Source organism: Macadamia integrifolia, chromosome 4 (genome assembly GCF_013358625.1).
Source record: "Macadamia integrifolia cultivar HAES 741 chromosome 4, SCU_Mint_v3, whole genome shotgun sequence".
Lineage (NCBI taxonomy): Eukaryota > Viridiplantae > Streptophyta > Magnoliopsida > Proteales > Proteaceae > Macadamia > Macadamia integrifolia.
The window spans coordinates 13943999-13958288 of record NC_056560.1 but is presented as its reverse complement, the minus strand read 5'-3'; the positions used below and the strand labels follow the sequence as shown (position 1 = coordinate 13958288).

Here is a 14290-nt window from a genome sequence, read left to right as displayed (position 1 = left end):
GGGGGGGGGGGGGGGGGGAAGAGTGGGGCATGTCTTTTTGGTAGGAGCAATCACATGGTGGCTTTACCGCTTAATATTTTTTATTCCATAAGGCTTTGGCAGTAGGATTACCCCATTATGCAGAACTAATTGTTTTTTTCAAGTCCAGTTTAAAGGTTCAAACTCCGATCTTAATAATTCAGTTTATTTTTGTTTTCAGAGCACAAGGGCCAGCCCTTGAACTGGAATATTCGCTTAGGAATAGCCCTTGGTTCAGCTAGGGGACTGACATACTTACACCATGACTGTCGTCCACCGATCGTGCACTGTGACATAAAATCCAGCAATATACTACTTGACAAGAATCTCAAGCCTCATATTTCTGACTTTGGTCTTGCCAAGCTCTTGGTGGATGAGGAAGCCCACGTCACTACTGTGGTTGCTGGCACTTTTGGTTATTTGGCACCAGGTTTCTTGCCATGCATTTCCTTTTTTTGTCAGCTAACTTGCTGTATTTTCTTAGGTCTTCAGCCCAATGCAACTCAACTACGATTTTTCACTAAATGGGATCAGCTACATGAATCATCATTCAACTCTTATTTAAAATTTCTATGTTATATTCCATGATTTTCCATTATAGTGATTTTGCAGTCACCCCATGGTTCCTCATGGTATACTAATATTGCATGCAGTCGTGACTCACTCTCTCTCTCTCTCTCTCTCTCTCTCAATAAGATGAAACAGAAGGGCACATGTTTAGCATGATATGACCTCAACTATTGGCATTACATAATGACAATTTGGTGAAGATCATGTTTAGGAAAATATCAGTCTTATGTTAACTGGACCTACGTATGATTATCATACATGATGTAAACCCATTGTGACTGACTTATTGGAGGATAATTGTTTTGTTCATCTTATGTTCAACCAATTAGTAAGTTGATAAACCCTGCAAATGACTGGTTTTGCTGCTTGTGGAGCAGAATATCTGAACAGTGGACAAGCCACTGAGAAGTCAGATGTGTACAGCTTTGGAGTTCTCCTGTTAGAGCTTGTTACCGGGAAGAGACCTACTGATCAATCTTTTGTCAACAGGGGCTTGAACATCGTTGGCTGGGTGAGTTCTTCAAAACTTCTTCTCTCACATCTCTTTCACCTACACTATTTGTTTCTGCCAAATAATACAGGTGAAATTTGTCTTCTTCCTTTGTTCCAATTTTCTTTTGGGCTGCTAATAGTTTCTAAATTTAGTTCTGAAGGAAGTGAGCTTACCTATACCCCATTACCCCACCACCCCAACCATTACAGTAATTTATTTATTTGAATTTAGAGGTTTGGACGTTGGTGCAACTGTAAGGTTGCTCCATTGTGACCTAGTGGTTACAGGAGCCTCGTGCACTGGGTACACCCTTAAATAAATTGGTTAATTCCATGCGCTAAAGGACTCTTTCTCTAAGTCATCAGGATGTGCCATGTTTTACAGTTCTATATTTCTTGACAGAGGTTTGTGAATTGAAAATTTTCAGATGAATACACTGGTTAGAGAAAAACGTTTGGCCGATATAGTGGATAGAAGGTGTATTGATGCGGATGTAGAGACCATACAAGTGGTACTTGATATTGCTGCAAGGTGCACCGATGCAATTCCAGATGATCGCCCTTTGATGAAACAGGTCTTGCAGGTGCTAGAGGAGGGAATCATGTCACCTTGTCCTAGTGAGTTCGAGTCACATTCAGACTGCTATTAATGGGAACTGGGTAGGCGTTTTCGGATTTTTGGATTGAGTATGTATGTTCCATTAGGTGTGTTTCACAGGCTGTCTCATCCATTTTGGAGGGTTGTTGTGCCCTTCTCTGGGGCTTTGTACAGTTATCACGTAACTCTTATGAAATTTCTACCCAAAAAAAAAAAAAAAACCTCTTATGAAATGATTTTTGTTAAGGAGCAAGGACAGATCCTGGATGTGTAATTCTCTTATGAAATCATATTGTTTTCAAGGCTCCTCCCCTCAACATCAGGGTTTAAAAAATCGGTGAATCTGTGATTTCTTTCAGCATGATAAAAAAACAGCCCCATGGTCAATGTCTCCACGTGTTCTCTTACTGGCTTGTGTTGTTGATATAGTAGCCACCGATAAGAATCAGATAGGATTCTTCTCCATATGAGCTCAGGGATCAAAGAGTGTCCGTAGGTCATCCTAGCCCTAGGATCACTCTTTGATCCCTAGGCTTTATGACGGGGAGCTGGATGAGTAAGAATCCCCACTCCTTAAAAAATAATAGGGAGAGGAATAGGATGGGGTTGTTTAAAGGGAAAATTACTTGATTACCCACTTATGGGTTTCTTTTTACCAAATTATCCACCAAAAGTTTCAATTAACAAAAATACCAAAAATTAGGTTTTTCTTTACAAAATTGCCCATTTAAAGTTTAAGTTAATAAAAATACCCAAAATTGAGTTTGGGTTTACAAAACTACTCACTCAAAGTTTCAGTAATAAAAAAAAAACATGATTATATGTGGAAGATGAAGACTCATTATTTTTGGTAGTTTTGTAAATCCAAACCTGAATTTGAGTATTTTTATTAACTAAAACTTTGGGTGGGTAGTTTTGTAAACCCAAACCGAATTTTGGGTATTTTTGTTAACCAAAACTTTTTATGAATAATTTTGTAAAGTGAAACTCAAAAGTGGGTAATCATGTAACTTTCCCTTGTTTTTAAAGTAGAGAAACAGAGATAAAAAGGAGAGGCAACGGGGTACTCTCTAGTGCTGCTGGAAGCCCAGAGAATATCCAACGGCTGAGAACACCTGTGGTGTGCATCTATGTATTGCGTTGCATGTCCATGTCCTCTCCTCCCAGCCATTGAATGCTCGAAAATCTGGATCCCAGATACACAGTACTCCGGCGGTGTGCCCAGCCATTTTCTCATAAATATATTTGGAAATTGTATTCTGTTGGAAAGTCTAATCTCCAAAATCAAGGGGATTTGTCCGGGAGACCGAGAACACTCCGAAGTTCGAAAACCAGAGGTTGAAATTCGCCCCAACTTCAGGCCCTGGACGCATTTTTTTCGTCTCCAATGGTTGCCATTTGTGCCGCAGCGGCGATAGCCTACTCGCCTGCAAATACCCTTCTTAAAATCTCAAGTAAACTCCACTCTTCCATCTCTCCGCCACAATTTTGCCTCAGGGCCCAGCGCTTCCCATTGTTTCAATCTTTCAACTCATTCCCTCGTTTCTTGCAACAGGGTTCTTCACCAACATCATCTCCTTTCAGATTTTCCATTTCCACATCAACGAATTCAAATGGGGTTTCTGATACAGAGGAAACTATCGACCTTCTGTTATTGTCTGAGACCGAACGACAAGGTCCCGCCAGGGTCATACTCTGGGCTTTGATTTGGACTTCTATTTCCCTCGCTTTGTTCGCAGCAAGTGGACCTGCTCGTGCTGCTGCGGTTGACTCTATTAGGGCCTCAAGCTCTGGATTGAGGATAGCGAGCAAGCTGCGGAACTCAGGGTGGCCCGACCAGGCCATTGTCTTCGCCCTAGCGACTCTTCCCGTGCTTGAGCTCCGCGGAGCTATCCCTGTTGGTTACTGGATGCAGCTCAAGCCCGTTACCCTAACCCTCTTATCTGTTCTTGGGTTAGTCCCCTCTTCTCTTTTCAACCTGTTTCCCATTTGCAAGATTTTATTTTCTTTGGATTTGAATTCGAGTATTCGACCCATTTGGGTGTTCTTTTAGGACTGTTGTTTACAGGAATTATTCGTTTGATTCGTTCTTCGCCCCTTTGTGATTTGAACTATAGGAACATGGTCCCTGTTCCTTTTATTGTACTCTACTTGAAGAGGTTTGCATCTTTCCTCACTCGGAAGAACCCGTCGGCTTCACGGTTCCTTGACCTACTGTTCGAGAGGGCCAGAGAGAAAGCCGGCCCTGTAGAAGAGTTCCAATGGATCGGTCTGATGTTGTTTGTGGCAGTGCCATTCCCTGGAACTGGTGCGTGGACTGGAGCTATTATAGCTTCGATACTAGATATGCCCTTCTGGTCTGCCGTCTCTGCAAATTTCTGTGGGGTTGTCTTGGCTGGGCTTCTAGTAAACTTACTTGTAAACCTTGGTCTTAAGTATGCTGTAGCCACTGGCATTGTTCTCTTCTTTATTTCTACATTCATGTGGAGTTTCTTGAGAAGTGTTAAGAGGTCTCTGGGCTCATCAAACTGACTTGGTGTTTATAACTGATAAATGACTCTAATATTTTCTAGAGCAGTCAAACTGATATTATCTTTAGATTTACTAACTGCTGGTTTTGTGGGGTTGGGATGCTTGGACTGTGTTGTTTGAAAGCTTTCCTTAAATGTTATTTCTTCTTCACAACTCTGAACTACAAAAACAGTAACCTCCTTCGGTACTTATATGGTTGAAGATCTGACAGGGAATTGAGAAATGGCCCTAGGTCTGGATTGGGTATTATATTTCATATTATTTGTTATTTTAGGACAATTAATGTTTATTCTGTAGAAATTATATGAACAGGTTATCTTTTGAGAGCATTCAATGTAAGTAGCAACCCTTGCCTTTTATTTGAGTACTTTTTACCATTTAGTGTTACACTTGCTGTGTCCCATTTTCCTAGGTGGGGAATTAGCTTACTTGGTGACTGCTTTTGCAATGGATGGGTCCTGCATATATTCCCTATTGATGTGGGTAAGGAAGGATGGAACTACCATGCTCTAGGAGGATTAGGCATTCTGTAATCCTTGCTTTGAACTGGTTCATTTCTGGTGGGGATATTGGTTCAAATCCTTATGTTTATGGATCAAGGAGAATAACTTTTAAACGGTTTGCCGTAGCACTGTGTATAATGGTAGATTAGAATGCATGCTTGGTACTTTTTTGTTTAGTTTTTCTTATTAGACATTTAGAAATCAGCAAACACGAATCCTTCTTAAATTTGTTTCTTAAAAGATTCTACTCTTCTAGAAGAGTTGGAGGGAGAAGGAGGGGCACTAGTGTGAAGATTCATTAATCTTAGGGAGTTCTTTTTTATGTTAAATTTGTTTTCACTTTACTGCCTTCTTTCAGAAATTTGAGCTCTGAGCAGCCACTTATGGTATTGGAAAGGACAGTCTATCAAATGCTTGCATGCATCTAGAGAGTTGTTTGACCTAAACTGTGGTATCTGTCTTTGCAATTTGTGTCCCAGGTGTTATGGAATGGAATTGCAAAGACACTTCCAATTTAGGAACTGATAAGTGTTGTGCATGGTTAAAACACAGTTTCATCATGTAGAGTCATTTGAAAGGAGGAAACATGATGTCAAAGACCTCATGATTTAAATTTTATATAGATGAGATCTCTTGATAATCTTTGAGTTCATTTATTTGTTAAAAGTTCTCAGGTAGCTTTATTGCTGCAATAACGTGGATTCATGCGGTTGAGGAGGTTGAGGATGCTAGTTTGGGCCATCTGAAATCATGTTAGTGATTGATAAGGTCGTTGATGTTCTGAAGCAATTCCAAGTTCCCATTCTCACTCAAGTATCAATAATGCCCATTTCATCAGCTAGTTTCACTGTAGAGTTTGCGATAGGTCAAGCTCAACTTAGCTAATCTAAGCCTTTCCTTGACACTGTTTAGAACCATGTTTGTTGTCAACACTAACTATTCATATCTTCTCAAACTATTTCTTCCCATTTATCTTTGGCCTTCCCCTTGGTCTTTTAACTCTACTAATCTACATCATTTTACTCTTCCTTTGCGGCGAACTCAAGCTGGAACTGAAGAAGATTTAAATTCTCAGACTGTCTGGTATTGAAGTTAGATTGAGGAATGGTAGGATGGTTGAGAACTATTCTTGTCCAATTAGAGGTGCAGACTCTAATTGAGCTGTATTGGTCTTTTGGGAGGTCAATCTGGAGCAGTGTTATCAATTCGGCCGAACTGAATTTTTCCGAATTTTATCAAAAATTCTGATCAAATCCGAATTAAAAATAAAATTCGGTAAAATTCGCGATTTTTTCAAAAGTGAATATAAAACGCGAATAATTCGGACCAAATCCGAATTATTCGGTCCACTTAAACAGTATTTAAAAAGGAAAAAAAAAAACCCAATAAGCTTTTTTGACCATTTTTTTGACTGAATCCTTAAATTAATCAACCGAATTATTCCGAATAATTCTCCGCCCGAATAATTCCTGAATCCGAATTTGCTAACTATGATCTGGAGTAATGATTTCCCAAGGTTATAATCAGGTGCTAGTAGGAGGAGATTTGGTCAATGTTTTTAAATAGATGGAGGATGGCTTAGAATAGTTGTGGATATATTCTTGTCAGTTTTATTATTTATTTTGCCTCAGGTGAATTACTGGTTCTTTTGGAAGCTAACATGTGCTAATCAGGGTGTGGCTGATGACTGGAAAATCAGGACTGATCTGGAATTGGATCTGTTCTGGGATGGTGTATCACTGTGAGATGTTGCTTTTCATGTTGGCTTTGTAAGTGTGTACCATTGTTGGGGGCTGATGATTAGTTGCCAGTGTCCCCTCCTTTGAGGGCTATAAGAATCCATTCTGATGGAAATACACCAATTTTATAATTGATATGGGAGTGTAGTGTGTACTGTTCAGTTAGGTCTCCCAAATGGATTTTTGAAACAACTAATGCTGACTCTTAAATAAATATATCATGGATGAGAAGGTTCCTTAGATTCTCATTCTATAAAAACAATTCTGACTTTATATGCACGCCCAATGAATGAGGTAAGCTCAGCCAGAATACAGTGAAAAGATAGAGGGGGAAATAATTAACTAAAACTATGCTCTTCAGGTCTCATCATAGTTGTCAAGGCGTCGAGGTGCCTTGGTCACTCTAGTTGCCTAAGTGTCTTGTTGGAGCTGCTCGAGTCCAGTCCCTCCAATGCTATTGATTGTTTAGATGCTGGGACAACCATGCTTCTTATGCCCCTCTGATGAATTTTTCTGTACAAAGCTTGGCTTTTTAGAATTTAGAGGATGAGGGCAGTGAGCTTATGAGGCATCCTCGATGTGTTGGGAGGTCACATCTCATCTATCCTGAAGCGAGGGAGGAGACTCCATAAGTCCATATGCCATTGACTTGTGTTTTGCTTATTGTTCTAGCAATGACTTTGCTTTGTGGAAGACTGGAAGGTGGTTATGGTTGGTTTCATATTACTTTGACTGGTTGCAGCGAGTTTTTGATGGGTTAGGTACCCAGAAGAGTTGGCGAGGGAAGGTTAGGTTTATTGAAACAAACAAAAGACAAGGAGGAAAGATTTTGATTCTTTGAGGAGATCTGGCTCGTGATCCTGATGTTTCTGATATTGATTTTTTTTTTCCTGGTGAAAAGTGGTAGCTTTTTATGCCTAGAAGCCTTTTGGGCCCATCTAAACAAATAGGCTAGGGCTAGGGCTAGTCTTGGAGTATAAAAGTAGTAGTAGCCTTTGGAATGAACCAGACTTATCATCACATTTATAAGGTCAGTATAAACTACCTTATACTCCCTCAAAGTTAGTTTCACGAGCTAATCAGTGTGTGATGCCCAAAAATTGTTTGAACTTATTAAAGAAGACCACAGGATCGGGTCAATCTGAGATGAAAACTCTCGTGTGGTGACCTTAAGAAATTAGGTGCAGCGGTGAAAGTTTGATCACGGGACCTCGTTTCTTGAGGTGGAGTGTCGTGTCCCCTTTAAGCCAACTGTGCTAACCCTTGGGATTATTTATAAGATCATATAATAATGGAAATGATTTCCAATTTTAACCTAAAAAAATATTGGGGTTTAAAATTTTCATTGCTTCTACACAATCAGAAAACTCCACTGCCTGATAGATATTCCAATCTTTCACCAGATTGAAGGCCATCTATAGATCTTTCAATTCAGTTTCAAGGGTAATATTACCCCTTCATTCTCCATCTGACTTGTCACTTGGTAGATATTTGAATATTACATTAATTTCATCGAATACCATCGAGCTTCATAGTCCTATAGAATTATACCCATTTTGCAATTACATTTTGGTCATAGTTCTAATAAAACATAAATAAATAATAAATAATTTCCTTCAACGGTCTAGATGATGTCCAAAGAATATGGTCAAGGGATATTCACCCTTTCCAACCTCACACATGCGAAAGCCTTGTCCACCTAGTACAATAGGAAATCTTAGTGGGTGTACCACAGAAAAACTTTTCTGTCTCAAGGAAAAGTTAATCGTTGTTTGCAGGAAAACTTTCTCCAAAAATCTTTTCTTTCTTAGTTTGGTTAAAAGCAAAGCTAATCAGTATTAATTTTTTCCATTTTCTTTTTCCTGATCATCGCTATAGGGTAATTTAAAATATAGGGGGAAGCATTGATAAACGTGATTGCTTATCGAAGGTTGGCTGAATATCTGGAGACAAGAGAGGCGATTGGGCACGTGGTTCGTGGGCCCCAGTGATAATGACGGTACCCCTTGTAGTAATTTTTTACTTCTCAAAAAGACGTAGGACGTAATGTGCTGTCGTCCTTCCATATCCTCTGGCCCCACCTCCTCCCTTCTCCCCTCATCTCTATCTTTTTCCTTTATTATTTAATATTTAATATATTAAAAATGGTCCATATTTCTAGAAGTGGGACCACTTCCGACCATCGACCTGTAAAATTAAAAATTTAGATAAAGAGTCTGATTATAGGCAGGTCTCCACGTTGCTATCTGTTTCTGCATTGCTGGCCCTTTGTGTGGACCCCACCACTACATAGAAGTTCCGTAGTGGTGACGCTGCTCTCTTTGCTACGTTGCCATTGGGGAAAACGTGGCGCTCATCTAATGGTGTTGATGTGATGGATTCCGTTGGGATTTTCTCTCTAGCTTCTTTCATTCAATCACTTCTGTGTGATCTGTCAGAAAGGAATGGGGGGTATTCGTTTAGACAACGAAGTCTGAGGCTGAACGTGAAAGCAAAAATATCTGATAAAGTAAAAAAACAGAGCATCTCTGTACACTTGGCAGTTTCTCCATGGCCAACACTAGATGACTTTGTTTAGGGTACTGACTCCTGTCACTCGTTTCAGAGTCCTTGGCTGGATATCATTTCCAATTTGGCTTCTGTTTCAGCTCTGAAATTGATTGAAATTGGAACTCTTTTTTATTGGCTTGGATGTTATCTTTATCACTTTATTCCCTTGGAGCTTCCACTCCAAGCCCACATAACTGGTGTGTAAATCAGGTATTAAATGCTGTAGATATGATACAAACACTTGTCAACCAATACTCAATAGTCATGAAAGAACATTTATAAAAACATGATATCAATGATCACAGAAGTAGAAACATTTGTTGTTTCTAGCCTCAAAATAAGAATTTTGATTCAAATGGCTTCAAACGAGAAGTTAGTCATGTTTCAAATCAAGAACTCTGGATGAATATAAAAAATGTAGTACTTATTCCTGTGATGTAGAATACAAAGGATACATATCAATCACCTTCCATTGTAGCTATAACAATTAGACATAAAATGAGCCCAGTTCAATGTGAAACACAACCTTAAAATGATGCAGAAGATAATAGAAAAAATAAAACAAACAATGTACATGAATTTTATGAGGTTCGGCAAGGTTACCTACGTTCTCGGTGAGATGAGATCCTATTTTACTATAGCGAAAAAAAAAAACCCTAATCTGGAAAGTACACAATTGCCCTCAAATAAAAAATTCGAGCGGGGAGCTGCGCCCCCTACACCCCCTACCCCCTTGCAACCCCCACGGCCCACTAATTAGCTAGCAGGATCGCCGTCCTGCCTGTCTAGGTGCTGCACCAATACTTCCTGGATTAAACTGCGACGGAATACAAGACATCGTACACCAACAGTTCAAGAACTACCACACCAGTTGAAAGCAAGGCTACTAAAAAATTCGAGCGGGGAGCTACGCCCCCCTACACCCCCTGCCCCCTTGCAACCCCCACGGCCCACTGATTAGCTAGCGGGATCGCCATCCTGCCTGTATAGGTGCTGCACCAATACTCCCTGGATTAAACTGCGACGGAATACAAGACATCGTACACCAACAGTTCAAGAACTATCACACCAGTTGAAAGCTATGGACCTGCAAGGCTACTACGCGTTCATATGCTTGTGGTGGCAGATGGAAATTGTATCACCATCACCATTTGTTGCAATTCTAATCTGATAAGAGATGTGACAGCCATGATGTTTTAGCTTCAAGTTCTATTTGTGTTGTTAAACAGTACTACAACATAAAGGTATGCTGGTAGAGCACAAGCATTTCATGGGGGCATGAATTCTAGTGTCCTAAAGAAGGAACATGGACCAATCCGTAGATCAATACATAACTTTTTCGGGTCTGTTTTCGCTTGAACTAGCTGTGAAAAAATCAAGAAGTTAAGGAAGTTCCAAATTTATTTAATGGTGGAAGTATAAAATATCACTGATGAATTACAAGATAAAATCAAGATGCAGTAATGTTACTTCAAACCTTAAATGTGTTCAATACCTAGATTTGAACTGGTTGAGCAGGGTGAAGAGACTCTTTGATACTCCATTAACACAAAACCCTCCAATTCTTTCCAATGCATAAGTCAACAAACAATGCTTAATTGAAAGTAATAGGTGGGGGCTAATCTTACATATAAAATGTGTAAAAAATTCAACAGAAAATCAAATTTTAATCATGTGAAGACAGGAAGACAGCAAGGTAGAGAAATGAAGGGTTAAAGTCTTTCCTAGTTGCAGGCCAAGTTGAAGTGGAACATTCAAAAGGTGTTGGTTGACTTATAGGAACTTTTTATGATCTAGTCTGGGTTTCTCTTGTTCAAAAAAATACAGTAATGAGAGTCAAGCATGAATTGAAGGTAATGCAAATTCACATCCATGAGTAGGAATAATTTTCACTTCCAAATTCTCTCCATGCAATGCTAATTTTTTTGCTTCTTGAGATGGTATTAGTGAAGTCCGCACTTTTCTTGGGAGTCCTTAAACAGATGGCTTTGTTCGACATAGTTTAGAGAAGTTTAGAGATGGTCAACATCTCATTTGGCCATATTTTAAAACAGCTCCCTCTTCAAATCTTTCATCATTTCATAAGACTTCACTGGAATACAGTAAGCAACATCATCTTCATTTTTCGTTTGCTGAGAAAATAGTATAACCAATGAGTAGAAAGATACATAGAAATTAAAAGTTTCCTCACAACAAAAAGAAATTTACATTCATACAAAAGGCCTAGTGAGCTCACAGAGACCTCGCATAGACAAATTACAAAAGGTGCAAAAGCCACCATTTCCAACAATGAACAAACCCACCAGGCCACCACCACCACCTCCTGGTTTGGGGTGTCCATTAATTGGTCTTTATTGCTTATACAATTGATTATTTAAAGCATATATATATATTTGACAGAAATGAGAGAACTACTGATGCATATGTAGCAGTAATTACTCAGTAAGACCAGAACCAAAAGGCCTGATCATCGACTGGGAATCCGTAATTACAAGAATTTGCAGGTGGGTCGTTCAAGTAAAGGCCTTCTTCAAGCTTTGGGAAATTGTGGAAATTGCAAGCAGAAGGAAATAGGCTCTTGCTCAAGTTATCTTCTTCATCTTGAGAGAGATCAGACTGGTCTGGTTCTACCACATGAGAAGAATCAGCGGGCTCCAAAAGAGGAGAGTGGCCTGCATCAGTATATCGTGGGCTGTCGGAATCAAAGACATCACTGTTGGCTGAACTGATATCTTCCTGTTTACAGACAACTGTAACACTAGATGTTTTCTCGCCTGATGCTGGATTAGAAATGGAATTCTGAGGTGGTGTACCAGACAGTTCCTTCTGATCAGAGGATTCTGTGTTTCCCAGCTCTTTCTCTTTGAGGAGCAGCTTGTCTGTAAGGAAAAGAACCTGTAGAAAGGAATAGTTTCAAGCATTAAGAAGAGATGTACAAATGTTAGCACTATTCACAGAGGAATTTCTGTCCCTAATAAGAATTACCTCAGTTTTCAGTTTGCCCTTCTCCTTGAGAAGGTTGTCATAGTCAGCCTTGAGACTATTGTAGCTTGCTTTAAGAGCATCATAATCCTTCTCCAACTGCTTCGTTTTCCACCGAGCTCGCCGGTTTTGAAACCATATGGCAACTTGTCGAGGCTGTAATCCAAGGTCTCTTGCAAGTTGGATTTTCCTTTCTGGTTCAAGCTTATTTTCCACCTCGAAGTTTTTCTCAAGAAACTGGACTTGGTCAGCTGTAAGCCTTCTCTTCTTCTCAGGTTGATGAAAGCATTCATCCAAGTCGTCATCACCATTATCTTCCTGCTCAAGTGAACGGAAAAAAGATTTGTCTGGTTGGTTTCTTCTACCAAAATCCTCAAAGTTTACCATGGTACTCGAACCTAAACCAGAGTCACCAAAGCAAAAAATGAGTGATGTGATCAAACATCAAACCCAAAGGCGTAATCATTAGTCCATTCTTTAAATCCTCAAGATTTACCAGATATATTTCATCCCTAAACTCATCTGTATTTTATTATACAACCCATAATAAACCTTTACATCATTTCCCCCTGGTTTTTGGTGACAAGCCAGAAACTAATAAAGCATTCATGAAACATGACCACTGAACAAGGCACCAGCCCATCCGATCCACCAAGAAGTTTTAAGTTCTAAAGTAAGCCGAACCAGATCAACTGACCAAGCAGGTTCCAAGGAAAATAAAAACCATCCATTTATGGAACAAAACAAAAACCCAGAGTGTTAAAGTAGGCAAGGTTTTGCGGTCTACTTGCCAGACAAACTAAGAAATTTGAAAATTTTGCAGGAAAGTAAGCGACTCCTTCCCCCAATTACACAGACCATCTCGCCCATTAAACTAGGATAAATGCCTAGAAACCAAGATATTTGCTCAGAGATACACAAAATTAAATGGAAAAAGAAAATTACAAATATCATACAAATGAATTAACACAATTATCCTGTAGAACAAATTAAGCAGTAACAGTCCTGTAGAACAAATAGGAAATACGTAGATTGTTCAAGTATCAAACATTAGAAATTTTGAAACAAGCTTAACCCGCCCACCACTCCCTCCACACCACCCCCTCCCGCCCAAAAAAAAAATCCACACAAACCCTTAAGATAAAAGATGCACTCTAATCTGCAGAGGTTCTTGAACAGAGATTAATTTTTCTAAGCCTCCAAAACAATGAGAAAATTAGAGATGGAAAACACAAAACACGTACATCTGGTGAAAATTTATTACTCAATAATTCAGACTAGAGAATAGATGAGCAAATAGAAAATTCGGGTTAAGAAAAAAAAAGGGAATTAGAAAGGATTACCGCGGAAAGAAAGAGAAGAGGAAGAAATCAAGATACCCTCAAGAGACTGTGCAGAGCAAGGAATCTCTTCGTTTTGAAACACAACGGTCATGTTATTGGAATCGCCATATACCCGCCCACCCGCCATAGCAAACCAGCCGTCGTCCTAAATACGAATTCCCGAGAAATCTCAAACAGACATATCTTCAAACACTTTGTCTACGGCTTATGGCGGAAGAAGCTTGTGGTGAGGCTCACCGTTATATCAGAAGTGCAACAGAAGGGGTAGCTCACACCCATCACTCAGAAGAAGAAGAAGAAAAATTAAGAGTTAATGGAGGCTAAGGAATGAAAGAGAATACCAATTTCAGTTGGAAGTAGAGAAAGAAAACGCCGAAGAGGAAGAGGAAGAAGAAGAAGAGATTGGGAGAGAGAGATTTTCTTCTCTGGTTGAGCGACCTTTGATGAGGTTATAAAGTTTCAGTTCTTAGGAGACTGGTAGTGAGTGAGCGTAGCTATACGAAGTGACCGTAATGCCCCTCTCAAAATATAGTTTCCCAATTTTTAATTGTGGCAGCGAGAAAAAAAAAAGGACCAGAAAATTGACCCAATTGTTTTAAATGTTTTTCCTGATAAGTATAAATTATTTAATTATATTAAATAAATAAAAAGAAGTAAGGGTAAATCAGTAAATGAGAAGACGAGCGTAGAAGAATGGGAGTTGGAGCCGACATTCTGACAACGATAAGGGAAGGAGAAAGAAAACAAAGAATTCAGTCCAATCAGTCGCGATCGGAGCCCGGAATTTTAGAAAGAGAGAGTGAGAGAGATGCTGAGTCACCGGCCTTTCCTTTGTTTTTAAGGGAACGGGGCGGTTTCTCCTCCTCTTCCGCTCCCGGTCCCGCTACTGTCGGTGTTGGGGCTCCACTCCCTCTGCTTCCTTCGTCCTCTCTCTCACATAACCACATTCACAGATCAGATCTA

The 14290-nt window shown here is 39.6% G+C and overlaps 3 protein-coding genes across 5 annotated transcripts in view; 2 read left to right on the top strand and 1 right to left on the bottom strand.

Annotated features, from left to right (window-relative positions):
- Positions 1-1911, top strand: part of LOC122075504 (LRR receptor-like serine/threonine-protein kinase FEI 1) — a 5900-nt gene extending 3989 nt beyond the window's left edge. For both annotated transcript variants that reach the window (XM_042640555.1, XM_042640556.1), the window contains exons 11-13: positions 200-448; positions 966-1099; positions 1509-1911. In XM_042640555.1, coding sequence (XP_042496489.1) covers positions 200-448; positions 966-1099; positions 1509-1730 — 605 coding nt within the window. In that variant the 3' untranslated portion in view covers positions 1731-1911. The remainder of the gene's footprint in view (positions 1-199; positions 449-965; positions 1100-1508) is intronic.
- Positions 1912-2855: 944 nt separating this feature from the next.
- LOC122075924 lies at positions 2856-4286 on the top strand. Its single transcript, XM_042641148.1, has 2 exons — positions 2856-3631; positions 3796-4286. The coding sequence occupies exons 1-2, from the start codon at positions 3066-3068 to the stop codon at positions 4208-4210; spliced, it is 981 nt and encodes a 326-aa protein (XP_042497082.1). The 5' UTR covers positions 2856-3065; the 3' UTR covers positions 4211-4286.
- Positions 4287-11167: 6881 nt separating this feature from the next.
- Positions 11168-13766, bottom strand: LOC122077278 (homeobox-leucine zipper protein HAT5-like). 2 transcript variants are annotated; one of them, XM_042643168.1, is made up of 3 exons: positions 13328-13766; positions 11988-12382; positions 11168-11897 (listed from the first exon to the last, which is right to left on the bottom strand). In XM_042643168.1, exons 1-3 carry the CDS (start codon positions 13452-13454, stop codon positions 11442-11444), a joined length of 978 nt encoding a protein of 325 aa, XP_042499102.1. In that variant the 5' UTR covers positions 13455-13766; the 3' UTR covers positions 11168-11441. The 2 variants fall into 2 exon arrangements, with proteins under 2 accessions (XP_042499102.1, XP_042499103.1); XM_042643169.1 differs by having other exon boundaries at positions 13364-13765.
- Positions 13767-14290: the final 524 nt, after the last annotated feature.

Excerpts from the sequence above, each read along its gene's own strand:
- LOC122077278 (XM_042643168.1), bottom strand. The coding sequence starts at position 13,454 with ATGGCGGGTGGGCGGGTATATGGCGATTCCAATAACATGACCGTTGTG. Across the intron at positions 12,383-13,327 it reads CTCTTCTCTTTCTTTCCGCG|GTTCGAGTACCATGGTAAAC; the intron begins GTAATCCTTTCT and ends ACTCTGGTTTAG. Across the intron at positions 11,898-11,987 it reads AGGGCAAACTGAAAACTGAG|GTTCTTTTCCTTACAGACAA; the intron begins GTAATTCTTATT and ends TCCTTTCTACAG.
- LOC122075924 (XM_042641148.1), top strand. The coding sequence starts at position 3,066 with ATGGTTGCCATTTGTGCCGCAGCGGCGATAGCCTACTCGCCTGCAAAT. Across the intron at positions 3,632-3,795 it reads ACCCTCTTATCTGTTCTTGG|GAACATGGTCCCTGTTCCTT; the intron begins GTTAGTCCCCTC and ends TTTGAACTATAG.